At 42.2% G+C, this 13,577-nt stretch overlaps 1 protein-coding gene across 2 annotated transcripts in view; it reads left to right on the forward strand.

The window, feature by feature from the left end:
* LOC111975853 (inactive N-acetylated-alpha-linked acidic dipeptidase-like protein 2) overlaps positions 1–13,577 on the forward strand; it is a 310,771-nt gene that overhangs the window by 253,174 nt on the left and 44,020 nt on the right. For both annotated transcript variants that reach the window (XM_024004505.2, XM_070447599.1), the window contains one exon: positions 6,019–6,165. In XM_024004505.2, the coding sequence (XP_023860273.1) occupies positions 6,019–6,165 (147 nt within the window). The remainder of the gene's footprint in view (positions 1–6,018; positions 6,166–13,577) is intronic.

The following is a 13,577-nucleotide window of genomic DNA, read 5'->3' on the forward strand; positions in this document are numbered from 1 at the left end:
CTTCTAGCATGATCGCGCAATCGGCAAAACACAAAGGCCACAATAATTGCTACAAAACATCCCTCCATTTATTTTTATTTCAGACAGTATGCTCAATCAACCAATGATACAATTGATTGAACTATCCCAGCGCAAAAATACAGCTACAGTGCATAATTATTTCATAAACACCCTCTCATCATTCATAATTATGTAGGAAGACACCCCAAATAGTGTCRAGTGGTGAAGTTTCCCTTTAATTAAATGAAGAGTTCCTTGGTCCTCCTTTTTTTTTTTTTTGATGACCCTTTTACCAAAGAGCACCTTCTATTCACAAAGATCTACTATTGTGTACCGTAGCAGCGTTTCCCTTCCTTCTACAAGTTATACTATTGAAAACACATCCTCTGAGGACCTGAATCTCAAAATGTATCCCACTTTTCCTTGAAGTCAGAACTAGGCCAATGATTATGCTTTTACATACGTACAAAATATATGCCATTTACTGTAGCAGAACATGTCAAAACATTGACATTATCTGAATGCATCACACATGGCCACAGATTCTACTGCCCATTTCTTTATGTTGTTCACCACCCACTGTATTTTTGTTCAGAGTCAGACAGCATGTCAGTGTGCATCACAGTAATCCAGTTAAGTTGCCTATTAAAGGATCCATTGATCAGTTAGCCCTCTGAGGCCTGTGTTCACACACTGCAGGGCACTCCCCAGTCAATATGAGTCGATTAGAGGTGGATTGCAGAAAATACAGTGCCATTACAAGATTTACAGCACCTGTACAGGGAAAAAACCTTCTCTAATCGCCATTACATACAGGGATAATACTGTTGAAGTCGGAAGTTTACATACACTTAGGTTGGAGTCATTAAAACTCGTTTTTCAACCACTCCATACATTTCTTGTTAACAAACTATAGTTTTGGAAAGTCAGTTAGGACATCTACTTTGTGCATGACACAAGTCATTTTTCCAACAATTGTTTGCAGACAGATTATTTAACTTATAATTCACATTATTACAATTACAGTGGGTCAGAAGTTTTGCATACACTAAGTTGACTGTGCCTTTAAACAGCTTGGAAAATTCCCGAAAATTATGTCATGGCTTTAGAAGCTTCTGGTGGGCTAATTGACATCACTGCAGTCAATTGGAGGTGTACCTGTGGATGTAAACTCAGCAAAAAAGAAACGTCCTCTCACTGTTGACTGCATTTATTTTCAGCAAACTTAAATATTTGTATGAACATAACAAGATTCAACAACTGAGATATAAACTGAACAAGTTCCACCGACATGTGACTAACAGAAATGGAATAATGTGTCCCTGAACAAAGGTGGGGTCAAAATCAAAAGTAACAGTCAGTATCTGGTGTGGCCACCAGCTACATTAAGTACTGCAGTGCATCTCCTCCTCATGGACTGCACCAGATTTGCCAATTCTTGCTGTGAGATGTTACCCCACTCTTCCACCAAGGCACCTGCAAGTTCACAGACATTTCTGGGGGGAATGGCCCTAGCCCTCACCCTCCGATCCAACAGGTCCCAGACGTGCTCAATGGGATTGAGATCTGGGCTCTTCGCTGGCCATGGCAGAACACTGACATTCCTGTCTTGCAGGAAATCACACACAGAACGAGCAGTATGGCTGGTGGCATTGTCATGCTGGAGGGTCATGTCAGGATGTGCCTGCAGGAAGGGAACCACATGAGGGAGGAGGATGTCTTCCCTGTAATGCACAGCGTTGCGATTGCCTGCAATGACAACAAGCTCAGTCCGATGATGCTGTGACACACCGCCCCAGACCATGACGGACGACCCTCCATCTCCAAATCGATCCCGCTCCATAGTACAGGCCTCGGTGTAACGCTCATTCCTTCGACGATAAACGCAAATCCGACCATCACCCCTGGTGAGACAAAACCGCGACTCGTCAGTGAAAAGCACTTTTTGCCAGTCCAGTCTGGTCCAGCGACGGTGGGTTTGTGCCCGTAGGCGACGTTGTTGCCGGTGATGTCTGGTGAGGACCTGCCTTACAACAGGTCTACAAGCCCTCAGTCCAGCCTCTCATAGCCTATTGCGGACAGTCTGAGCACTGATAGAAGGGTTGTGCGTTCCTGGTGTAACTTGGGCAGTTGTTGTTGCCATCCTGTACCTGTCCCCGCAGGTGTGATGTTCGGATGTACCGATCCTGTGCAGGTGTTGTTACACGTGGTCTGCCACTGCGAGGACAATCAGCTGTCCGTCCTGTCTCCCTGTAGCTCTGTCTTAGGCGTCTCACAGTACTGACATTGCAATTTATAGCCCTGGCCACATCTGCAGTCCTCATGCATCCTTGTAGCATGCCTAAGGCACGTTCACACAGATGAGCAGAGACCCTTGGCATCTTTCTTTTGGTGTTTTTCAGAGTCAGTAGAAAGTGAGTGTCCTAAGTTTTCATAGCTGTGCACTTAATTGCCTAAGCTGTTAGTGTCTTAATGACCTTTCCACAGGTGCAAGTTCATTAATTGTTTATGGGTCATTTTAAACATGCATGGGAAACAGTGTTTAAACCCTTTACAATGAAGATCTGTGAAGTTATTTGGATTTTTACGAATTATCTTTGAATGACAGGGTCCTGAAAAAGAGAAGTTTCTTTTTTTGCTGAGTTTATTTCAAGGCCTACCTTCAAACTCAGTGCCTCTTTGTTTGACATCATGGGGAAATCAGCCAAGACCTCCACAAGTCTGGTTCATCCTTGGGAGCAATTTCCAAACGCCTGAAGGTACCACGTTCATATGTACAAACAATAGTACGCAAGTATTAACACCATGGGACCACACAGCCGTCATACCGCTCAGGAAGGAGATGCGTTCTGTCTCCTAGAGATGAACGTACTTTGGTAAGAAAAGTGCAAATCAATCCCAGAACAACAGCAAAGGACCTTGTGAAGATGCTGGAGGAAACCGGTACAAAAGTATCTACTGTATATCCACAGTAAAACGAGTCCTATATCGACATAAGCTGAAAGGCCGCTGAGCAAGGAAGAAGCCACTGCTCCAAAATCGCCATAAAAAAGCCAGACCACGGTTTGCAACTGCACATGGGGACAAAGATCGTACTTTTTCTAGAAATGTCCTCTGATCTGCCATCACAAAGCCCTGACCTCAATCCCATAGAAAATGTGTGGGCAGAACTGAAAAAGCTTGTGCGAGCAAGAAGGCCTACAAACCTGACTCAGTTACACCAGCTCTGTCAGGAGGAATGGGCCAAAATTCACCCAACTTATTGTGGGAAGCTTGTGGACGGCTACCCAAAACGTTTGACCCAAGTTAAACAATTTAAAGGCAATGCTACCAAATACTAATTGAGTGTATGTAAACTTCTGACCCACTGGGAATGTGATGAAAGAAATAAAAGCTGAAATAAACCATTCTCTCTACTATTATTCTGACATTTCACATTCTTAAAATAAGTGGCGATCCTAACAGGGAATTTTTACTTGGATTAAATGTCAGGAATTGTAAAAAACTGAGTTTAAATGTATTTGGCTAAGGTGTATGTAAACTTCCGACTTCAACTGTATATGTAAACATTCATAACAGTGTACATTTCCTTCCCTTTAGCAGAATGCCATTACGAGAAGTAGTCAGCTGTTGTTTTTTATCTCTGGAATGGGAACCAGTCTATAACAGCTTATGCAGGGCAGTGTACTGTGAGCATTGTGAATTGATAAAAGCCTGGTTAACTGATGGTTACAGGTGGCGCTGCTACAGCGTGATCTAATGCATCTTCTGGGTAGTGTACTGTAGTACAGAGGAGTGGATGCTGCATAGGGGATGGCCCACAGCTGCTCTGGCTGCACGCCAAACTCCAGTCTCCTCTCGGCTGCAGGATCATTTAAGCACAAATATATAAACAATGATTTCACTATCTCGTTATCATAGCAGACAAATAAATTAAATATTGATTGGGAGAAGGAGGGAGGCAAGGCAACACAGGACAGAATGACCCATACTCTCCCTTCTCTCCTCTCAATCTCCGTGCTATTGAGTTTCCTTTCTCCAAGATTCTTAGCTTTATCTGGAATTGAATGGCCCCTGCTGCCCTTTCATTGAGTCTCTTACAGTGGTTGGATACTTCCTCTCAGATTCTTGTTTCTGTTTGAGTATGTTTTCTGTAATGTTGGTACTGTGTAGTCCCCCCTGAGTTACCTGGTATAAACATGATGCCAAAGGTCAAATTGAGATCCATTTAAATATGCTCATTCTGTTTGTACAGTAAGATTTGTTAATTGGTTTGGATTTCTGTTTGTTCCTGATTTGTCTGGTATTTTTGGTACATGCTGGTACCTTTAAAATGCATGCTATTCAAATTGATTTATATAGCCCTTCTTACATCAGCTGATATCTCAAAGTGCTGTACAGAAACCCAGCCTTAAACCCCAAACAGCAAGCAATGCAGGTGTAGAAGCACGGTGGCTAGGAAAAACTCCCTAGAAAGGCCAAAACCTAGGAAGAAACCTAGAGTTCTTAGAGAGGAACCAGGCTATGAGGGGTTGCCAGTCCTATATATCCTGCCAAACAGGCAGGATATAACCCCACCCACTTTTCCAAAGCACAGCCCCCATACCACTAGAGGGATAACTTCAACCACCAACTTACCATCCTGAGACAAGGCCGAGTATAGCCCACAAAGATCTCCGCCACGGCACAACCCAGGGGGGGGCACCAACCCAGACAGGAAGACCACGTCAGCGACTCAACCCACTCAAGTGACGCACCCCTCCTCGGGGCGGCATGAAAGAGCACCAGTAAGCCAGTGACTCAGCCCCTGTAATGGGGTTAGATGCAGAGAATCCCAGTGGAGAGAGGGGAATCAGCCAGGCAGAGACAGCAAGGGCGGTTCGTTGCTCCAGAGCCTTTCCGTTCACCTTCACACTCCTGGGCCAGACTACACTCAATCATATGACCTACTGAAGAGATGAGTCTTCAGTAAAGACTTAGAGGTTGAGACCGAGTCTGCGTCTCTCACATGGGTAGGCAGACCATTCCATAAAAATTGAGCTCTATAGGAGAAAGCCCTGCCTCCAGCTGTTTGCTTAGAAATTCTAGGGACAATTAGGAGGCCTGTGTCTTGTGACCGTAGCGTACGTGTAGGTATGTACGGCAGGACCAAATCGGAAAAATTGGTAGGAGCAAGCCCATGTAATGCTTTGTAGGTTAGCAGTAAAACCTTGAAATCATCCCTTGCCTTAACAGGAAGCCAGTGTAGGGAGGCTAGCACTTATGATCAAATTTTTTGGTTCTAGTCAGGATTCGAGCAGCCATATTTAGCACTAACTGAAGTTTATTTAGTGCTTTWTCCGAGTAGCCAGAAAGTAGAGCATTGCAGTAGTCTAACCCAGAAGTAACAAAAGCATGGATTAATTTTTCTGCATCATTTTTGGACAGAAAGTTTCTGATTTTTGCAATGTTACGTAGATTGAAAAAAGCGGTACTTGAAACAATCTTGATATGTTCGTCAAAAGAGAGATCAGGGTCCAGAGTAACGCCGAGGATGCTTTTCATCTCCCCTTTCTGCGTTGAACATTTCTAGAGGCTCATATTTTTGCCAAACTACCTCCTCATCCTCCCACAGTACATCCAGGGGGACTGTTACACCAAGACACAGTAAACCTTTAAACTTAAACCTTAATTTCAGCTTTTTCGAAAACATTTATTAGAAACTGTTCCCCACAGCTTCTGTTTCAAAGCCTCTGGAGCTGCATTCACAAACAGCAGCCGAGACTCAGCCTCTGCTACCATACTGCCAGATCTACAGTATCTCTCTGAATATCTGTCTCTCTGGCTTTCTCTCTGTCTCAGTTCAATCTGTCTGCATTTATAAAACTATTGTGCTATTGTTTTCAGCCTTTCCCTTCCCCTCTAGTCCTTGTATTCTGCTAAACTACTCTTCTCTATTTAATGACAAATCTCTTTCACATCCCTCCTCTCTCTCTTTATCTCTCTCTTTATCTCTCTCTGTCTGTTGTTACCTTTCAGAGGCAGCTGCTGAGCTGTATTCGAGGTGGAAACTGCCCTGGACCAAATGTCAGCTCCCTACAGATCCCTGGGGACGTCAGCTTCTTTGCCAACCACCTCGCTGTCCCTACTATGGAGTTTGCATTTGAACAGACCAAAGCAGAAGAGGTACTGAGACCCATACACAAACAGAAGCATAACATTTTATGATAGGGTCTGGTAGTAATAGATGATTTCTCCATTATTTACAAACATTATAGGTGAATTAAAGGTTTTCCTCCTTGTTGACTAGTTTGTTAAGTGTGATTGTCTATTGCTATGTCAATGACACCTGGTTTAAAGGTATTATCCTGAATTGGGTTGTGTGCTAAAATTGAGGGCATATATTTTTGAGGAAATGTGATGTATTTCACTCTAGGATTTCCTATAAGCAGACATGTAGTTGCTAGATACGCTGGCACTTATGTGTTTGGAAACGAGCAGATGTTCTCTACCAGAATGACTGGGATTGTGACAAGAACGTGGTCCAGTGCACATTTTGTACTCCCGTTTAACATCTGTTGCCTTGCCTCATACAGTTTCGACAAGTACACACTCATTACAGTCAGTATTTAAGGCTGTTGAGTCCGCCTACCAGTATGCAGCTCTTTCCAAAGTTTACACGATGATCTGTCTCGAAAGTCTCCTCAGATATTTGTGTGTCTCTTGTTCTTTTGAATGCCATCTGTATGGAAATATAATGTAGCAGTTTTTGTTTTTGCTAGAAGCCCATTTATATCTCTACGTTATTCTGTTAATGTGGGCATCGTTATTCAACATGCATTCTTGCCTCTTTTGCAACGTCATTTCCCTATGCAAATGATGCAGTGTATCTCAGTTCAGCCAGATACATGGCTATGTGACTGTCTGTCGCCATCAGACCCTGTCAGTATGACATCTGCCACCAGGGCCCGTCTTGCCTCCATTTCACGCCTCCTGTTGATGAGTGGTGGAGATGAAATAATTTGCATCCTCAGCTCACACATCTGGTAGACGCAGGCCTCTGGTGCTTTACACGTTAATGATGCAGACTCCTCACCGTCTGAACAGCGCTCACCTGAAATAACTTCCCCAACTTTAAAAAGGGAAGATGATATCTTGTTAAATGTCTGCCACTGGCAGAACTGATTTAAGTCAGCTAAGCTTTAAATGTCTTGAAATCACTGAATACTGTGCTGTATAGATTTCAGTGGTGGGCCGTCAGGGCCTGCAAGGCCTTCTCTGCTGGCCTAAACATCATCAGAATATAAAAAAAAAWTTAAATATATTTTCCCACAAATATGTATTAAATTATTCCCCAGAGTAAGAGTTATACTCTTAATTTCATAGCTTTCCTCTTGGTTGCACTGCTTCCAGCCCCAGGTTGAGATTTGGAGGGCTGGTCTTTATGTTAGATCTTTTATCCAATCATATTCAGCCATCATGTGTTGCCAGGGGTCTAAAATCTGCCCTCAGGCCTTCAGAATCAACAGTGCGGGCGCTTGTAGCTTATAGTGAATGGAAATGAAAATTTATTGTCAACCAATCAGCTTTAGAGTTGGCTATTGTACGCCTGCTYGCTGGCTCCAGTGTTACACAGGAGCCAGCTAGCAGGCGTAGTGCGTCCACGTCTTTTGATTGGATTACCAATATTGAGAGGCAGGTCCTATGGGCAGGTCTATGCAGATCTAGGAAACTGAATTTGATAAACGAATGAATTCGCGTACTACCTAAACTGTTTTTTCAACCCACAATGGCGGAAGGAGGAGAAGATATCGATTTGGTCGAGGATATAATTATAACGCCATTCTCAAGACGAACTTTTCAAGAAAAGTTAGACATTGTAAGGAGAGGTCGCCCGACGCCACAAAGCCTGTCACAGGCGGGAAAGGGGTTCGCTCGTAAGCCACTTTCAAAGTTTCAACTACGAGCGCTGTCAATGGCTCACAGGCTCTGAGAAGCACTGCAAACTGTACTGCTGGGAATGCCTATTATTTGCAAGTGATCGATTTGGTGTTTGGAGCCACACTGGCTTTGCAAACTTGAGTTGTCTAACCAAGGCAGCAACGAGACTCCAAAGTACGGCTGGGCACTTACAAGCAATTGTGCTTTTGAAAACTTTTGGGGACACCGGAGTGGATCTACAGCTCAAAAAACAAGCGCGCAGGGCAACAGAGCTGCACAATGAAAAGGTGAAGGGAAATATTGAAAAGACTCATTGATTGTGTCATGTTTTTGGGAAAATGTCAATTTGTCAATTTCAAGGTGACGCAACGCCTGGTTATACTGCGTTTCTGTCTAAATGTATAGTGTCTAGAGCCATGGCATCATAATGATGGTAATAAGAGGTGGATTAATTCGGGTGGGACTGTGTAGTACCTCACTGAAGGCCCCAGGCCCACGGCACGCCACTGATAGATCTAGACAAAACAATTTGGTAACACTTTACTTGAAACCCAGCTTCATAACTTGTTATGACACTGTCATAATGTCATAACAGCTGACATAACTTGTCATAACCTTTTATAATATGGTCATAACACTGTCATGACGCATATATTTGGGCCTATTATGACAAATATTGCGTTATTTTATGGCTGGTTATGACACCTATATAAGCGTGTCAAAACCTACCGCACAATCAAAACATTCCATTACACCATAGCCTACATGTCAACAYTAAGTTTATGCTGTATATATTTTTTTAATTGACCTTATTAAATTATCATTGTAAATGCGCAAACATTGATGTCAGACACCCCAATGCTCTGTTGCTGATGACTGGGATGAATGCAGGAGCAGATTTCAGGAGCAGGACAAGACCCCTTTTTGACTAATGACTGATATAAGGGCATGTACGTGATAGGCCTATCTGGCTTATATGATTACGATGGTCTTAAGGCTTCTTAAAGTGTATTTTCTTAGTCCAAGTAAAGTGACACAGGATGGTCATAATGCTTCATGACACAGTCAAGTGTATTTTCTACAAGTTATTTAAAATATGATGGGAAAAAAACATGACTGTAAAGAATTAATTACAACAACAGCAACGGATTTAAGAAACACATTTTCAAACGAAAGGAAACTTCTCAGCAGGGAAGAAAGGTTTTGACACTCTTATGTAGGTGTCATAATCAGCCATCAAATAATGTAATATATATGTTATGACCATGTTATGTCAGCTTTTATGACATAACTTGGTGTCATAAATTGTTGTGGCGTCAAGTGCTACCAAACATTTAACCTTTCATCACCCTCAGAGATCAAAGTAAAACATATTTGGGCCTCTGCTGATTTTAACCAGTTTATATATGATAGGGTTTGAATACAATTTTTCACACTCACTGTAGAACATATTATATTTTTCCTTTTCTCCTATTTTACTGCTATAGAGTGCTGAGTAAGGAAGCAAAGTTTATAAACAAATGGAGTGCCAAACTTTTCCCCCGTTAGGGAGTGTAGCTGTGCACACTGCACAGTGATGACACTTCCTCCATACTCATGTGTACATCTGTCTCTTCCTCACAACATGCCTGGCTAAGCATCAGCCCAGTGACACTGGTGTGCTTTAAACTGTAAAAGTAACCTTTTCCTGGCATTCAACACATCGGGCTGAATTAGAGCCAGATGAATTAGATTCCTGAGCCACAGACTGCAATGTGGGACCAGGCTCATCACAAGGCTCTCCTGTGCAGCCAACAGCTTGAGGATGCATCTGAGTCAGATTTGAAATGACACACTAGCTTAAAGGCTCTCCTTGCCGTCATTGTGTGTGTGTGTGTGTGTGTGTTAGTGCTGAGCGATTCGTGCTTTTTGAGGTCGGTTCGATTAGAAAAAATTATAATGGCTTTCGATTTGGGGTTTGATTATTTGGGTTGAATGCCATAACACAGAATAAAACAATTAATAAAAGTCTGCCCATTATTGCTTACAAACATTTAAGTTGTTGTGTATATTACATTTGTTTTATTTGCTAACTTTATTATTTATTCAGTCATCATGTTTTTAGAGCTACTGTCTGACAAAATCACAATTTAGTAGTTCTTCGCAATAATGAATGTACCTCGCAAAGCAACAGCTGCTCTCCACATCCTCTCACCATCACCATTCTTTTCTCTTCTGTAGCAGGCGTAAAAGAAACACAGACCGGACATGTGGATGCGCAATGGATTATGGTCATTGGAGTTAATTACCACATTTATGCGCTAAACGACGTAGAATATTGGCCTGTTGGAAACTACAACTCCCTACTACATCTCACAGTTCAGGCTGGATCTGATTTTTCTCTAGAGAAGAAAGGTGCAATGTTTGCATTGAGCTCACAGAAAAGAAATGACTGAAATGTAATTCAAATAATTGAACCACGTGTGTGTGTGCATGCAGGTGTGCCTTCTGCATTCCCTACACACAGTTTGATGTCCAATGTTCAAACTGTAGCTGACAAATTACAACAACATTTAACAATTTAAAAACATTTGTAAGAATGCATCAAAATGGAATCAACAAACACCATGCCAGCTGTTTTATCATGTTTAAAGAGGGTTTCAAAATACAAACACAACTTGTTTTGGGCAAGATTGCCAGCTATAAACATTAGCTTGCATCTGTGTTTTTTCAGAATTGCACTCATTTTAGTCTAAGTGGATGTGACTGGTCAGGGAGCCTACCCAGGCTCCTCTCTGTTGCTGCTCCAGAGACTCTCTCACTAGATGGCTCCAATAGACTGACTGACTGACTGTGTCTCAGTCGCCCTGCTTTGGAGGTCACTATCGATCACAGTCCAGAGGTGTGGTATGCCAAAACCTGTCAGCCCATTTTCTACTCGCTGAGTCCTGAGAAGGGCTGTCCGGACACCGCAAATGTTATGATACCAAGTAATGTGATTTTCAGGCTAGCTAGAGAAATGACCCTTGGAAATGTCAAACAAGACCACACTTTGGTTATACTGTTTGGTTTCCATTTGTGTGGACTATGACCCTGAAACACAACCATCAAACAGAATTCTGTGTCTAGTCATCCTCATATTCCCCTGGTTCTCCCAAACAGCGCCATGACACATCCCCTCATTATGACACACATGCAAACGCCCCTCTCCTCACGCCCTTCGGACGTTGCCCGGCTCGTTGGCTGTGTTCAGGTTGCCGGTTGCAGCAGTGTTACAGCAGTTTTCAGAATTCCTGTCCTGAGGTGCTTTACCAGTGTACGCTGAGATAATCTAATTAGCAGTGTGAAGTGGCTGCAGCTGGATGGGGCAGGGAGGGAGGCTGCACCCAGTAGTCTGCTGATCAATTGGCTCTGCCTCTGCTCCGGCCCGGCCCATCCGCTGCTCTACCTCATTGCAGTGACAAGTAACTGAGCTGGGCTTGGCTACTGCGTATCCCACCATCTGGCTCTAACACATGGCGGTGACCCTTTTACTGAAAGCACTCTTCTGGTATGAAACACACACTTTGGTCTTCTTACATTGAACATCATGCCTTATCACACTTTTTTTCATTGACCATTGACATCTCATGACAATTGAAACCAGCACGCGGGTGAGATTTGGTTCTGGGTGCCGATATTACGATTGACATAATGTAATGCCATTAGGGGTTAGGGTTTTACAAAGTGGTCCATATAATGTTGTAGACTGTTGATAGGATTTTGGACACCAGTCAATACAGTAGGTCATTGTATTTAATGCACACCGAGGGATAGGGCCAAAGGGAAGGGAAATCAATGGAGTCTGGGCCTTGGCAATTCAAACTCAGATTGGACAATTAATGTGTAATCGAAGAGCAATCAAAAGTAACCTATTGTTGCTTAATGAGTCTATGTTTTACTCAATAAAGAGAAAGGTGTGTCTGAGCTGCAAAGGTGCAAAAGAGATTGCAAATACCTGTTTAGGAATACAATGCACCATGTAAACAACATTAGTTGTGTCTAAAACAATAGGCCTTACTGAATGAATCTTCCTCTTGTTCTTACCACAGGCAAACATAGAACCTCCTGTACTCCTACAGAAAATGTGTTATCCTACAGAAAATGCAATTATCTATTGGTTCCATGAAAGAGGAGAAAAGCATTTAACATATTTAAGCTATTCAGTTGCTCTCGCTTCAAGGTCTAGCATATCTTGAAGGTTTGAAGAGGAAACTACCTTTTTTGTCTTAAATTGAAATATTCTCTTCTATTATTATATCTCTTTCATTTCCATTGGCCTTGAAATGGGGCCACCTCCAGAAATGGGAGAGTTGTTCCATTGGGACGTGAATACTCTGGGGAAATACACAATTTGTCCTTATTTATGAAATTAGTTGTAGCTTGTCCCTTTTAAAGGAATGTTTTTAAGTAGAAGAAACAGCCATGTCAATTGTTTCACAGTTTTCTATATTTTATCTGATCCTACTGCCTCCATTTCACATTTGAATTAGGTAGGTCTTCTAACAGTGTTGTGTTATTTTTCAAGCTGTTGAAGGTGATTACTATCTTCTATTTTAGAGTCCTTCCTTCATGACATTGGAGTGTTTGGCTGGAGCTAGAATCATACTCCCTCATGTATAGCCTTTTACCCTAGTCACAGCCTGCTTTGAAGTCCTCTTTTGGGGTTTTCTCTCTTTAGGCAGGTTTCTTCAAACGCACTTGTCCTCAATGTATGCTAGCTAACCCCAGAGTGGGCACAATGGATGTAATAAGATCATAAGTGAGAGACGGCATGCAAAACGGCCCAGCTTCCATGTTGTCTATGTATGGCCACATCACAAAGCAGTAATAAAGGATGACAAGCATAGCAGTATCTGCTGTGTTACATTGTGTTTTAGCCAGTCTTAGCTAACACACACACGCATGCACGGACACAGGCATACACACAAGGGCTGGGTGATATGACCTAAAGATATCTACATTTTTTTTCTAATTTATGGGTGATTCACGATATATACTGCATGTTTTCACTGAATAAGCTTTGTTGTACAATTAAAAGTAAAATACACAGCATTTCAAACAGTCAGGAATAATCTAATAAATTCAGGGCTTGTGAAATTATACCTAGGCTAAATATAACTTTCACAATCATAAGACTCACTAATAATTACATTATTTTGTCAAAATAGTTTAACCATTTTTTTTGCAATAAATACTGATCTGGCTGTCAAGTCCATCTATGAAAATGCCCTTTTTCTTACAAATTTAACTAGGACCATGCATAATACACATTCACTAATAATGACTAACTTCTTGTAGCAGCCAGGCATTATAGAAAATGATCACAACTAGATCTCATAAACAATCTCCCAAGCACAAGCCGAAGTACTTGTCACGACCGTTGCTGGAAGAAGTGGACCAAGGTGCAGCGTGTTGAGCGCACATTACTTTTATTTTGGAATGACGCCAAKAAAAACAATAAACAAAAACGACCGTGAAGCTTAAGGGCTATAGTGCCACAAACAAAAACAACTACCCACAACGAAAGGAGGGAAAAAGGGCTACCTAAAGTATGGTTCCCAATCAGAGACAACGATAGACAGCTGTCCCTGATTGAGAACCATACCCGGCCAAAACATAGAAACACAAAATCAGAG

Source organism: Salvelinus sp. IW2-2015, linkage group LG16 (assembly GCF_002910315.2).
Source record: "Salvelinus sp. IW2-2015 linkage group LG16, ASM291031v2, whole genome shotgun sequence".
Taxonomy (NCBI): domain Eukaryota; kingdom Metazoa; phylum Chordata; class Actinopteri; order Salmoniformes; family Salmonidae; genus Salvelinus; species Salvelinus sp. IW2-2015.